Source organism: Agelaius phoeniceus, chromosome 2, assembly GCF_051311805.1.
Source record: "Agelaius phoeniceus isolate bAgePho1 chromosome 2, bAgePho1.hap1, whole genome shotgun sequence".
Lineage (NCBI taxonomy): Eukaryota > Metazoa > Chordata > Aves > Passeriformes > Icteridae > Agelaius > Agelaius phoeniceus.
Genome location: NC_135266.1, coordinates 89,717,801 through 89,732,365, shown reverse-complemented (window position 1 = coordinate 89,732,365; position 14,565 = coordinate 89,717,801). Strand labels below are relative to the sequence as shown.

The 14,565-nt window shown below is 44.0% G+C and overlaps 1 protein-coding gene across 1 annotated transcript in view; it reads left to right on the top strand.

Annotated features, from left to right (window-relative positions):
* EPHA1 (EPH receptor A1) overlaps positions 1-14,101 on the top strand; it is a 34,258-nt gene extending 20,157 nt beyond the window's left edge. Inside the window, exons 5-18 of the mRNA XM_054653259.2 lie at positions 1,993-2,148; positions 3,068-3,400; positions 4,603-4,727; positions 4,830-4,989; positions 7,483-7,579; positions 8,361-8,416; positions 8,693-8,815; positions 8,915-9,100; positions 9,534-9,595; positions 9,976-10,185; positions 10,768-10,917; positions 11,578-11,771; positions 12,047-12,202; positions 13,074-14,101. Of these exons, the coding sequence (XP_054509234.1) occupies positions 1,993-2,148; positions 3,068-3,400; positions 4,603-4,727; positions 4,830-4,989; positions 7,483-7,579; positions 8,361-8,416; positions 8,693-8,815; positions 8,915-9,100; positions 9,534-9,595; positions 9,976-10,185; positions 10,768-10,917; positions 11,578-11,771; positions 12,047-12,202; positions 13,074-13,152 (2,087 nt within the window). The 3' untranslated portion in view covers positions 13,153-14,101. The remainder of the gene's footprint in view (positions 1-1,992; positions 2,149-3,067; positions 3,401-4,602; positions 4,728-4,829; positions 4,990-7,482; positions 7,580-8,360; positions 8,417-8,692; positions 8,816-8,914; positions 9,101-9,533; positions 9,596-9,975; positions 10,186-10,767; positions 10,918-11,577; positions 11,772-12,046; positions 12,203-13,073) is intronic.
* The last annotated feature ends 464 nt before the right edge of the window (positions 14,102-14,565 follow it).

The window sequence follows — 14,565 nt, the reverse complement described above, 5'->3', positions numbered from 1 at the left end:
AGGGATCCGTCTCCTCCCAGGCAAGTAGTGACAGGACGAGAGGACATAGTCTTTAGCTGGTTTAGGTTGGACATCAGGAAGAATTTCTTCACAGGAGGGGTGATTAGACATTGGAATGGGCTGCCCATGGAGGTGGTGGAGTCACCATCCCTGTAGTTAAGAAGAGACTGACTGTGGCACTTACTGCTATGGTCTAGTTGACATGGCAGTGTTCAGTCACAGCTTGGAGTCGATGATGTGAGAGATCTTTTCCAGCCTAATTGATTCCATGATTCTTGCAAAGGTTCCCAACCCCAAATTTCTATCATTTACTTGCAGATGGTCTCAGCCTGATAAGAGTGTATCTATATTGTGTCATATCTGTGGCAGGTAGTATACAGGCAACATCAGAACCTCTGTGTTATACAAGAATGTGGCCATGTGCTTCCTTTGTTTTTCATGTCAAAACTGTCCTGGCCCAAACTGATCCAATGTCAGGAACTCTCAAATCTTATGCTGGAGCAAAGTGGCAGGAGGCCTCAAAACTTTCATCTTCAGTCCAGCATGTAGAAGTGCTCTCAGTTGTGAGCAGCCTGAAGATCAAAGTAACTTTTACTGCCTGTTTCTCAAAGGGATGATTTGATCTGGAGTATAAATGGAATCTCTTTGGGCTGTGACAATCAATACTTGAGCCTTGTAATTATTTTCAATGGCCTTTGCTATCATTAATCACATAGTTGCATCATTGTATCTCAGAATGATAGATTTTCCTGAGTGGTTCTGTCATTTCCCAGAATCAGAAGGTGCTGGTATCTCCTACTTGTGATTATTTCTTTTTTCTGGGCTCTTCAAGCGTCTCTTCTGCAGACTAATGATGAGTAGTCTTGTTTGGCCTGTGTTAGTGGAAAGTTTTCAAGGTACCTCAGATGTCCCTCTTTGTCACATAGTAGGCATGGCTGGGTTGGTTTTTTTTGTAAGCCATTTGTGTGAAGCTTCTGAACAGATGGTTTTCTCCATTGGGATCTCCTGAGGATTACACAGGATATTGTTGCTTTTATAGTGCAATATAAAAAGGGTCATTCTCTCAATGTGCAAGTTAAATGCAAAGTGGTAGCTCTGGCAGAAAATTAGTGTATGCATTTCTCAACCATCTGATTAGCAATAGGTTGGTTGTTTCTTTAGCTAAAGAACTTTTGATTCATTTAACACAGGCTGGCAAACCATTAAATTCACAGGTTGCCTTAAGTTCTGTCACTGATTTTCACCTCCTTGCTATACAACTGTAGAGGTGAAGCATTGACCTTGAGACAACTGGTAAACTGACCAGTGCTTCTGTGCATTGAACTAATAGTAACACATCAAAAACAGGTGGTCAGATGTTATACTGAGAGAGTCTGGCTGCTCCTTTTTGTAGGACTGGAAGTAGAAAGCTGTGACACCTATTCTCTTGCAGTCTGTATTGGCTCCATAGCCAGTTTCACTCGATGTTGTGAGTTGAACTGATAGCTTCCTAGATATTCCCCAGAGCCCTGCCAGGTGATGCTCTGGTACAACACTTGAAACCAGCAAAGATGCTTCTGCCAAAAAGCCTACTGGCTATCTCATATGGAGTCAGCAAGAAGACTCTGAGGAGTACAAGGATTTGTAGCTACTATGGTTCTTATTTATGGCGTGGAAAGCTTGAAGGACAAGATGGGGACCAGTGTGGGTTTACACTGGAGGAAGATTCTGAGGTTGACTGGATTCTGTATTCACGCAGCCTCTTTGAAGATTAGATCCCTCTTCTTCAGTCTGCAAGTCCTGTCGTAATACTGATGCTACCTTGAGTTCGCATCTTCTCTCTGTCTGCCCTGAGATGATTGATCTAGGTGACTGCCAGGTGTCGAGGTGCTCCTTCCAACCTAAATATTGCTGTGAACTAAAAAATGGAGGCAGATAAAGGAGTGTTCAAGAAGCTTTGTTGATCTGGGTTTATTGGTTATGTTATGTTGGCTTATGTTTGTCCTTCCACAGCCTGCCAGCGAGGGTTCTACCGGCACTCCCTGGATGCTAAACGCTGCCTGAAGTGTCCCCCCAACAGCTTGTCCAACGAGTCAGGGGCCACATCTTGTCCCTGCAATGCAGGCTTCTACCGAGCACCTTCAGAGGGCCAGAACATTGCTTGTACCCGTGAGTAGTTGCACACAGAAAGAAAGAACAATATCCAAACAGCCTGGGGGGTGAACTTACTGAGAGCAGCACCACAGAGAGGAACTTGGGGGTACTGCTGGGTGAAAGATTGGGCATGAGCTGGCAGCATGAGCTTGTAGCCCAGAAAGCCAAGTGTATCTTGGACTGCATCAAAAGCATGTGGCCAGCAGGGCAAGGGAGGGGATTCTCTTCCTCCACTCTGCTCTCATGAGACCTCATCTGGAGGGCTACATCCAGCTCTGGGGCACCCAGTACAAGAGACACTGGGACCTATTGGATCAGGTCCAGAGGAGGACCCTAAAAATGATTGTAGGGATGGAACACCTCTCTAATGAGGAAAGGTTGAGAGAGTTGGGGTTGTTCAGCCTGAGAAGAGAAAGCTTTGGGGACATCATCTTGTGGCCTTTCAATACTTAGTGGGGCCTGCAAGAAAGATGAAGAAAGGGTTTTTATACCAAGGCCTGTAGTGAAAGAGGGTAAACTGAGGTTTTAAACTGAAAGAGGATAGATTTGGATGAGACACATGGAAGAAATTTTTTATGAAGAGGGTGATGAGATGCTGGAACAGGTTGTGGGTGCCCTATCCGTGGAAGAGTTCATGGCCAGGTTGGATGGGGCTTGGAGGAGCCTGATCTAGTGAAAAGTGTCCCTGCCCATGGTGGGAGGGTTGGAACTAGAAGATCTTTAAGGTTTCATCCAACCCAAACCATTCTATGATTCCATGAACAATGATATGGGGGAGAAAACAAAAGGTTGGAAAATGGGGTTGAGAGATCAGAGAGGGAGAGGCTGGGGTGGAGAGAGGGCTCCATTTGAAATGCATCTGCAGATGGGAAGCTGTCGCAGGACTTTGGGCACCAACAGCTGGATCTAACACTTCCTTCTGTGCTCCCTGTAGGCCCACCCTCGGCTCCTCGCAATGTCAGCTTCTCCCTGCTTGGCACCCAGCTGAGCCTGTGGTGGCAGCCGCCCAGTGACCACGGTGGGAGGAAGGACCTGACTTACACAGTCTTCTGCCAGCGCTGCCATTTCCTGTCCTGTGAGCCCTGTGAGGCTGCCGTGGTGTTCTCCCCCAGTGCCTCTGGTCTCACGAAACCTGCAGTGGACGTGGATGGCCTAGAAGCTTACACCAATTACACATTCACTGTGGAAGCCCATAATGGTGTCTCAGGAATGGGACCTGCTCCACAGAGAACTGCTCCAGCTGTCTGGGTCTCAGTTGGACATGCAGGTTAGCAGAAGCAGAGAGAATTTCTTCCTGTTCATCATGAAAAGGAAGAGGAATCTCTGTGAATATTTAAGCTTTCTCCATCTTCTCCTTCTGCCTGACACAAGTGTTGGTATGGTATGATAAGGGTTCTAAAGTACCTCTGCCTCTGACACGTAAAGTCCTTTAGTCATATTCCTTGCAAATCAATGTAGCAGTAATCGTTATCCGTCAAGAGCTATGAATCCACCAAAAACTTAACAGAGGTGAGGAGGATGAAGCCCTCCCTGTCACACAGCCTAAGTATTATTACCTGTGTGACAGGAAGAATGAGGGCTGTGTCATGAAATATTTCCCATGACTCAGATATTGCAAAACACCAAACACAACAGAAACCCTGGTGTAACTGGAAAATAAAAGGTTTTGAAAGCATGGAGGGATAAGGATGTTAAATCTTGACACATTTCTGTAGGTTAGCTTCAATCTGGCTAGTTTGGCTGTCCTGTAAATACTTTCCAGAGCACCATGAAATGTGATTATAGAAAGGTGACATCACAGCGCTCAACAGCCCTTGGTGCATTCCCTGGGTTCTAATTTAGTAACAAAATATGACTTTTCTTCCTGATGCTATGCGGGGGCAGCACAACTCTAAGCTAGAAAAGCAGAGCTACTTTTGGCTTGCCTCATCACTTCCTGATGATGATGAAGGACAAGGAGAGAACCAGGCTTAACTCCTCAGTCCTTGCAGACTCTTGAGAATTATCTTTTTATTCATGAACAGCATGCATTTGCAGTCAGCTGAGAGATTTTGAGCATTGAGTTTCACTGTACCCTTATGCAATGCAGCTGCATTCATAAATCATTACGTAGGAGAGCTGTGCTACTGCTGCTGTAGGAGCATAAAATCCTAACATTTTTTATTTCAAATTGGACACTTTCAGTGCAGTCCTGGAATAAATGTAATTTCTTGGAACATGGATTTTGTTTTGAGGGCCAAACACAGTTATGCTTCCACTGTTTGGGCAGAAGCACACTATGCACAGAAAGCAATTAATTGCAACCAGAGACCTCCTTTCCCTTCCGCCACACAAGAGAAAAATGACAGTGGCAATGAGACTCAGTTCCAGTTGCATGGTATAACCAGAGCTTCTTTCTGGCAGAGAGAGGATATAGTTTGCATTTTGTTTGTGTTTCCCCCTCATGTTCTCTGTTCTCTCCCACTGCAGCTCCAGTGACAGTATCCCAGTTTATTCTGACACAGAGAGATGACAGCAGTCTTTCTGTTTCTTGGCTTGCCCCACGGCAACGCAGCCGGACCTCAGTGGAGTATGAGGTCATGTTCTTTGAGAAGGTAAGGCATGCCTGATTTGCTCTTCCCCCTTTCACCCAAAGGGCTGGAAGTGCCCTCTTGTTCAGTGTGCATTTGTTACTTGATCCTGTTTGGTTCCTGCAGGGGGAGGAGGCACGTTACACAGTGAAGCACCTCCTTGAGCCAAATGTCACTCTGCGAGACCTGCAGCCAGATACAGCCTACCTGCTCCGTGTGAGATCCATCACACCCCTGGGGCCTGGGCCCTACTCCCCAGAGCAGGAATTTCGCACCCTTCCACCAGGTAAAGGGCAAGCACTGGTATCTCACCTGGGAGAAACTCATTTCCCCATCAGATGGTATATTCTCGTGGTACATGGATCTCTTTCTGTGTTCTGCTGGCTGTAAGGCAAGACACCACTCTCCTGAGTTCCTTGTCACCAGAGCTAAGCCCATTGCTTTGTAAAGACAAAAGATATTTTTCTTGCTTCCTTGCCAGCTTCCTTGCCATCTTACAAAATTTGCTTACACTTTCCCCCTTAGACCTGATCAGTCTCAGTTTATTGTTGTACTGGCACAATACTTAACCAGACCTTCATTTAGTTCTTGAAAGACATTTTAATTTTGGCTAATGTTTCTAAGTTTGAGTGCTGGTCAAATAATTACCATATGCCTCCTTTTCTGTGCCAGTTACTAGTGAGAATGAGAACTCAGAGGACCTCAGCACTACTTTTTCCAGCTTTATCAGTTCCACTGTATGTAGTCCAGCTCCTGAATGTAGCTCTGCCCAAAGAGATGGCATGTACCACTGAAAAAAGTTATTCACCAAAGTACAATATGTAGAAGGCCAAGCTGTCAGGGCCACAAGAAGACCTCTTTCCTGTGTCAAAGAACACCTTATATAGGCCTGTAACCCAATCTCCTCTTTCCCTGGGTCACCTAGAAGCTTCCCCTTAATCTAAAGTTTTCTGTAATGGAATTTGCTCTCTCTTCATTCCACAGACTCCTACTGACCCTATGGATAACTTTAGAAATACATGTATTGAAGTGCTGCATTTGAAAGACTAGTTTTATTGTCATGAAATAAGGAGGAAGAAAGCTAAGGCATACCTTAATGTAACTAAATAGTTAAATTAACAGTTAAATTAATTAATGTAAAAGCTGAAAAGGAGTTGGGACACCATTACTGGAATGTAAAGGTTGGACCCTTTTTGGCACCAGGAGCTTTTGGTAAAATCTTCATGAAGTCACAGTGACAAATGATGATAACAAAAATGATGTTTAACCAATTAAATAATGTACTACACAGGCCCTGTGAAAAAGATGTAAATTACCATGCAAAATTGTTTTGATTAAGAAAAAATAAGTTAGAAAATACTTTCATCAATATTATGCTATATTTCAAATGAAAGTTGATCACCTTATCATGTCAAGACAAAGGTATTTTGAATATGAAAGGGATTAAAAACAAGTGCCAGCAAGGTTTCATTTGATGAGACTTCTTGTTTAATAATACTAGGAGCATTTTTTAGCTATTATAGTCTAGGAATATTAGTGTAGCAGGATTTGCAAGAAGTGTCAATTTTGTATTTAAATCTGAATTTGATAATTTAGATGCCTTAAATTCCTGCAGATGTCCTGTGTATCTAAATGCTTCTCCATTTTATTAATAAAGATACTATTTCACCTTCCAAATCTTAGCTTTTTGATTTTAACAAAACAAGGACGTTAGCTCTGTCTCTTGATTTCTGCTTAAGTAAGCTGATGATTTTTAATAATTTTAGTGGGATGAGTCAGAGGAAGAATAACTAGTGTTAATTAGGCTTTATGGATGCTGGCCATTCAACTAGATGTTAGGAAACACTTCCCCACACAGGACTGTGTATCATTTGCTCCTTGCTTTAAAATCTTCTAATTTATTAAAAAAAATTATTTGGTGATTTTCTTTATTCTGGATGTTTTCCTAAATCTCTTTTGGGAAAATATTAAACATATGTAGATTCTCACTACTTCTCCATTAATGCATTTTAAGTTCTTAATTTTGGGGTTTTTTTTAATTATGAGAACTAAGTTTTAAAAAGACCAGCAGAGGTAATATAGCATTTTCTCTGATGAATTCAAGTGTGCTTTGTGGAAATGCCTAGCTTTAGCTTGAGAACCTAAATGGAAGGAGACAACCTGTGTTATGTGAACACTCTCTCAAAACTATCCAATCACAGAAGGAAACCACCTGATGCTCAGTTTTGAGAAAATATTAATATGATAGACTGCAAGTTTGTAAGTCAGTACTTGTTTCAGGAGTCCTAAGCAGTGAGGGGCTTTTGTTAGGGTAGTTAGGCAAGGGACCAGCCCCAGATATTGATGGGAGGGGAGCATATAATTAATTTCATAAACAAGAAGAGAGTCACTTTAGACTGTTGCCATAGTTTAAATCAGCTACTGAGCTGGAAGAAGGGCCTGATCTGAAAGGATTGTTGGAGAGGAGTGGGGATGGGGAAGGAACATCTGCTCTTCACTTTTGAAAGTGTCGTGGAATTTAAGTAAGAAATCAGATATAGGGATAAATCACTCAACTGGAAGACCAAGGTTGTAGATAAGAGTCAACCAGATAACCACCAGAAGGTGCTCCATGCACATGAATAACAATGTGATAGGACTCCCAACTGGTGGCTCTGCTGCCTGGAAGACAAGGGGCTGTAACTTGCCTTATGCCATTAGCTGGTAGAAGCTGGGTGGTATGTTCCAGACAAATACATAGTGGTCTTTTAAGTGATATGGCCTCTCTTTGTTTCTGCAGACACCGGAGCTCTGTCTGGTGGAGTCATAGTCTCTATTATCTTTGGAGTTCTCCTATTTATTGGTCTAATTGTGGGATTTCTCATGTTTCGGCAAAAGTAAGTATTGAATTTTGGTATTGAAAAAGGTACAGGTGTAGGAATAGCTGAGCTATGGGAGCTTGAGAAAGGGAGGCCTGGATTTCTCACAGGATATTGTATAGGTAGACGTTAGTTAGAGAAGAAAAACAACAGCATGCTGCAGCAAGATGGAAAGGGTCTCAGTAAATAATTTAGATTAGCAGGATTGGAGGGATTGATATTGTAAGATAATGTTTGCTGTTGTGAACAGAGGAATATGTAGTGATTTCTCAGTTTTGTTATAATCCAGCAGAATCATATTGTTATCATGGCAGAGGAATAAAAACATTGTTATGGTACAGTCATTTCTATAGCTGCTGACCAGTTGAGTGGTAATACATGTATCCTGTGATGTCAAACCATTTTCCATATACCATTACTGTTGGGGTCCTTTACCCATATACAGAATTCTACTTTCCTCCTCAATATCCATAAAAGGCTGCTGTTGCTTGGTTTTAAGAAGATCAGATATTTTCCTGAAAGGGTACAGAAAACATGAAATAAACAGAAATTCATCTGTAACTCAGCACAAAACTCCCTCTGAAAACAAAGCTCTATTTCTAAATGTTAATGAAGCATCACATTTTATTGTCAGCTGTACTGTTCCAAGTAGATGTGGTGTCTGGTCCCACTTTTCTCTGTGCTACCCTAAACTCTGTTCCTAACCAACTAGGGCAGAGGGCAGACACCTTGGAAGTCTTGCTTTTCCCTTTGCTATCTGCTGACCATTTTATTTTCATGACTCTTTTTGATGTTCCAGGAGGGCTCGTCGGAGACACGCACGGCCGGAATACAGTACTTCAGGCTTTGAGCGAGGTGAGGTTCAAAGGGGTAATAAAACCAGGGGGAAGCCTAGAATGTGTTGGAAGGAATGAAAAGAAACTTTAGTTTGAAACCAGACACTGGCATGGCTTTTCTGATGTAATGTGCCTCTTCCTACAACAGTTCTAATCTTCAGTCTTGGTTTGGTAAATTTTTTTACTGCCATTGTCAGAAGCCCATCGATTCACTTCTGCCTTTGTAGTTATGCTTTAAAAAGGTTGTCCAAAGAGGTGACGGGTTAATTTGCTCATTTGTTTTCCTTTACCACAGAGAAAGTCTGGTTGAAACCCTATGTAGACCTGCAACCATATGATGACCCCAGCAGAGGCGTGCTGGAATTCACGAAGGAACTGGATATCTCTTGCGTCACTATGGAGAATGTGATTGGAGAGGGTGAGTTACTGTTCTCCCCATCTTTCAGTTTCCCCACACTGTTGTTTTGCTGCCTATCTTTGAGTTCATCTGTGACATTTTACCTCTGGTTGTCTTCAGGGGAGTTTGGGGAGGTCTATCGTGGGTCCCTGCGACTCCCAGGGAAAGAACGTATTGTGGTTGCCATCAAGACTCTGAAGTCAACATATTCAGACTCACAGTGGTGGAACTTTCTGCGTGAGGCAACGATTATGGGGCAGTTCAATCACCCGAACATTGTGCGCCTGGAGGGAGTTGTCACCAAAAGTAAGTAAGAGTGTGTGGGAGAGAGTCCTGGGATGAGAGCAGAAACTGGCACATTTCTCAGGCCTTAGAGAATTTGCTGTCAGAGAGGCTGTTCTGGGAGAAGATAGGCATTGTCATGTCAGAGAATGAGGAAAGGAGGAGAGGTATGGATTTCCAACAGAGTCCTGCAGCAGTGTTAGGAGAGGTCTTTCAGAGCCAGTGAGTAGATGAGAAGTCTGGATAGGGAAGTATGCTGCAGGGTCATATGTGCAATACAAGGAAGAGTACAAGATCATTGGGAGTTGTGTAAGGAGAAGGGCAGCCAGCTGTGGCAATGCAGTGGGGGTGTTAGCTGGGGTTGGACATTGTTCTCTGTGTTGGGGAATATGGATAGCATTGAAAGGCATGAGTAGGAGAATTTGAAGAAGGCTGAAACCCTCTTGTCTTCCTCAAGGGAGGCCGATGATGATCATCACTGAATATATGGAAAATGGAGCACTGGATACCTTCCTCCGGGTGAGAAAGTCCAATCTCTCATAGGCTTGTGTACTGCCAGAACTTGCACTTGACCTGGATTTAGGGCCCTAAAATAAAACTAGAAGATCCAGACATCCACTTACTTTCTGCTTACTGACATTTCCACTGTCAGCAGCAGAAGCTTAATGCCATCCAGTTTGTCCAGTGACAAGAGTGGCGTCCTTGGTAATTGAAATGCAACTGCTTAATGATGACTGGAGACCATCACCAGTCCCTTAGTGAGAACCTGTTGGGGCCTTTGGGCTGCAGCATTGCCTTTTTGCTTGTTCACCACTGCCCACTTTTGTATGTTGATAAGGTCAAGACTAGAAACCAAGTGGATCGATGTCACTTCTCTCACTTCTTCTTCTTCCATGCAGGAGAATGAGGAAAAATTTAGCCCTGTGCAGCTTGTGAGCATGCTGCAGGGAATAGCCTCTGGCATGACCTACCTTTCAGAACACAATTACGTGCACCGTGATCTGGCTGCTCGCAACATCCTGGTAACACGCAGTCTCCAGTGCAAGGTGTCTGACTTCGGTCTCTCCCGAATTTTGGAGAATGATGCAGAGGGAACCTATGAAACCAAGGTAATGCAAACCCAATCTTTCAGCCTTGTGAATTAACTGTAGGCTCTGAGGAAAATCTGTAGTAAAATTGCAAGTCATGGTGTGGATGTTTCAGAAAGTGGTGCTTTTGTCTCTGGAGTCCAAGTTGATTTTGTTTGCTAAGAAATTCAGAGGGATTGTGGTGTTAAAATGAGAAGCAAAATAAGAGGTCTGATCTCTTTGACTTGGTTACTAAATCTAGCTTTGAAGATAGCCTTGCTGTGATCAGAGTTTTGGACTAGAGTCATCTCCATGTCTCTTTCAATGAAAGTTCCAGTAATTCTAATGCATGGTGTCCTTCAAAGCAGGGCTGTGACTGGTGTCAGGCTCTTACTCCCACAGCAGAGGTTTTGTGTTGCATTCAACTGAACAGAGGGCTTAAACTCATATACTTTCCAAGAATATTTCTCTCCTTTTGAGAAATTTCCCTGGGGTGGTTACATGTCACTTCAAATGAAGTGGGCTCAATCTCTGAACCACTTTGTAAGGTCCTTGCATGAAAACACTGGAGAAATACAACACAATGATATATGCTGGGTACACTATGTTTCTGCTGTTTTACAGGGTGGTAAGATTCCTATCCGATGGACAGCCCCAGAGGCCATTGCTCATCGCATTTTCACCTCAGCCAGTGATGTCTGGAGTTTTGGAATCGTCATGTGGGAGGTGCTGTCATTTGGTGACAAGCCATATGGGCACATGACCAATCAAGAGGTAACAGACATCGAGTTCAAGAGCTGATTTAAAAGATAAATGAGGCATGTGGGAAAAACTCTTGTAGATCTACCTCAGTCTGCAGTCTTGACTTCCTTTTGAACACATAACTACTGCGTTTCCCTCCCTGCTTAAAATCAGTGCAACCAAGTCAAGGGCGATGAGTATTGAGGTGTCAACAACAGCAAGAAGCTAAATTAGAGAGAGTTTAAATCAGCCATGGCTTTTGGATCTGGGGATACTTTCTATTGCTTTTGTTTTGTCCTTCTTCTGGCTCTGGTGCATTATATCCGGTCTTATTCTAGGCTCAGTACATGCTGTTAAAATTATTCCTCAGAGCCTGGTTCCCCTTCTCTCACTGTGCCAGGACCATTTGGTCCTCACTTTTCCTCACTTCTCATGAACATGTCCTGAGTGGCAAATGGGAGCTAAACTAGTAAAGGACTGAAAACACATGCATATGCCGCGTAAATTTTTGGCATCCCTTAAGTGTTTTGATCCTGTGCTGTGCTGCCCATGCCCTGTGTCATACGTATGTAATCTACACCAACCCCTCTCTGGCTGCACATTGTGAAGTGGGGAATGGCTGCTCCCAGAGGTCTCTGGCTTCTCTTCTGCACTCTCTGCTCTTGGCCAGATTTCTCTGTTTCCTCTGTGCAGGTGATGAAAAGCTTAGAGGATGGGTACCGGCTCCCCCCACCTGTGGATTGCCCATCTATCCTCTATGAACTCATGAAGAGTTGCTGGTCACACGATCGGATGAGGCGGCCTCATTTTCAGGAAATTCGGGCACAGCTGCAACATTTCATCTCAAGTCCTCAGCTCCTCCGGCCTGTTGCAGACTTTGATCCCAGGTAAGCAAGCTGTCACCAGAGGAGGAGGGGTTAACTGGGACACTTCACCTCCCTGTCCCCATGCAGACTGGAGAGATGCACCTTGTGTGCTGTGTGTGCAGAAGGTAGCGGTCAACTCTGTCTCCTGGTGACAGAGGGCAGAGCCTCACTGTGCAGAGAGCAGATTAGCTGGCTCAGCCCTGGCAGGCGGTGCTTGCTCCCCCTTTGGTTACTGTCTCGCAGTGCTGTCCATTTCAGGTGGTTGCCTGGCTAACAAAGGGTTTCTGTGTCCCTAGGGTAACGCTCCGTCTCCCCAGCTGCAGTGGATCTGATGGGATCCCCTACCGGTCCATCCCCGAGTGGCTGGAGTCCATTCGCATGAAGCGCTACATCTCCAACTTCCGCACGGCCGGCCTGGACACCATGGAGTCCATTCTGGAGCTCACTGCTGAGTAAGTGCAGGCCGGGCTTCCACAGGGCAACTCAGGCTGGCTACAAGTTGCTGTGCTCATCCCTGTGCGATCTGAGAAGGCACTCATATTTACTTGGAAGGCTTCTGTCCTTCCTTCTCCATGCAGTTAAATGGAAGCAGACTGGCTTCTTGACCTAAAAGGGAAGAATCAGCCCTGAACTGGGAGCAGCCCAAACTGTGAGACAAATTCCCCAATTATCCATGTCCATGCTTGAGGCTCTTCAGGGGTCTTCAGCTGCTCTGAACTCACGTGAGACACAAACAGCAAAGGGAAAGAATAGATGGCAAACAGATCTCTAACCTGACCGTCTTCCCACTCCCACAGGACTTTGTAGGATAACTTCCTTGCCACAAACTCCATATAGACTAGTGATATCCCCCCCACTCCATCAGCCAGGCACTGTTGTATCATAGAGCAAAGTCTTTCTGGGCTCCTCAGAAGGACTCAGAACACAGCTGTGTTATTTTGTCAGGGATGTTCAACCAACTCCAACCAGGGCAGTTACATGAAACAAATGAGCAGGCACAGACCTGCTAAATGGTTGAGACACGGCCCCTATCACAAAGCTGATGTAATCACAAGTCCTGATTTACTGGGAGCACAGGCCTAGCCACGAGGTAGAAGAGGTCAGTTGACTGGGTGGGCAGAGATAGTCAGGGGAGGAAAGGAATATCTAGAAGTTTCTTCCCTCTAGAGAAAAGGTAGGTGCACTAGGAGGCACTGAGGAAAAGGAAGCTTTCTGAACTAATGCTTGCTAACTGTTTCTGCCCTTACCACACTCTTGTCCCTAAGGAGCAAGAATAGAAGAATAGCAATTCATTTTTTTCCTTTCTTTTCACATTTCCTTCAGGGACTTGAAACAGATGGGAGTGTCACTTCCAGGCCACCAGAAGAGGATCTTGTGCAGCATCCAAGGCTTTAAGGAGTGATCAGTCGTTGCATTCTTAAGCTTGAAAAATGCCCATCCTTACCAGATATCACTTGGAATAATTCCTATGGCAATTGCTTCCAAATGAGTGACTGGACAAGCAAAGCAAAACAACCAGAACTGAAAAACTCGTGAGGCAACACCACCTGCTCTCATTTCTGTTCCCCCTTGCTTTAGCTCTACAGCAGCCATCAGTACGTTTCAGAGCACTGGTCTTAGAAAATATTCTGTTTTCTGCAGTCCACTTTGTGCAGGACTAAGTAGGCCCTGTAGTCCTCATACTGGAGTTTCAGACCCTCAGTGTATCACATGGAATACGAAGTGGATAGAGGGTGGTGGATAATGTTTTAAGATTGGAGATGAGGGCTCAAGATAGACTGGGACATTCAGAGAGCAGGCACAAAAATACAGACAGGTAGAGACAGGGCTCATGCACTCCTTGGCATACATTCCTTCTCACTTCAGCACCCTTCTGTCTTTCTTATTTTGCATCAGGAACAAACTATTCAGTCTTCACAAGGCTGCTGGTAAGGCATATATTTTTTAATGCAGCTGTTCTTGCCTGAACACCGCCTTGTGGTGTACTTTTTTCTTTGGAGGAGAAACTGGGAGTAGAAGAACACCCCGCTTGTGTAACTTGTGTGATCACATCACCTCAGCATGTTGCTGTTTTGCACATGCACACTTCAGTGGGGAGATTTACATCTCTCCAAACTGCTTAATACTTTTTCTTATGCCATGGACAGAAAACCCTATACATATCCATTTTTCTCTGCCCCTTTTTAAAAGAGACACTAGTCTTGTTTGGCTGGAATAGGGTATTTGTAACAGAAAAATGTGTAGGTGGTCTGTCTTACTCCTTCTCTGTGGAGGAAATGTTATTATTTATCAGATCTCAAGACAGTTATAGTCTGTAAATAATATTTTGTAAATAAACCTGTGGCAGAGCAGGGTGTGTTGGAATTCTTTGGCTTATTTCAATTGTGATTGAGACCTTTAGCATACATATCATAAGTCCCAGCAGGGTCCTTACATACATGTTTAGTTATTTCAGCCAATGGTCTTTGTCCATTTAACTGCAGATGTAACATGGAAGTGCAATTGCATTAGGATTAAAGGATACCTTTGCAGCTGATCACTTCAGATTTGTTTTTCAACCCATTTACAGGCATATCTATCTGAGTCCATTGTTTTACAGATCCTGTGATTATTCCTAAATCATAAATATTAGCAACTGCTGCTGTGTTTGATGAAATACATGTGAATAGTACTTCTTTCTCTCTCAGGAACATCAGTGAGAATTTTTCTTTCTCCCACTCGGGAAGAATAGCTACTTCAAGATTTATTTTTCAAGTCTAGGTTGGTGAAGGTGAGTGCTACACATTCAGCAATGTGACTTGCTAGAGATAACAGT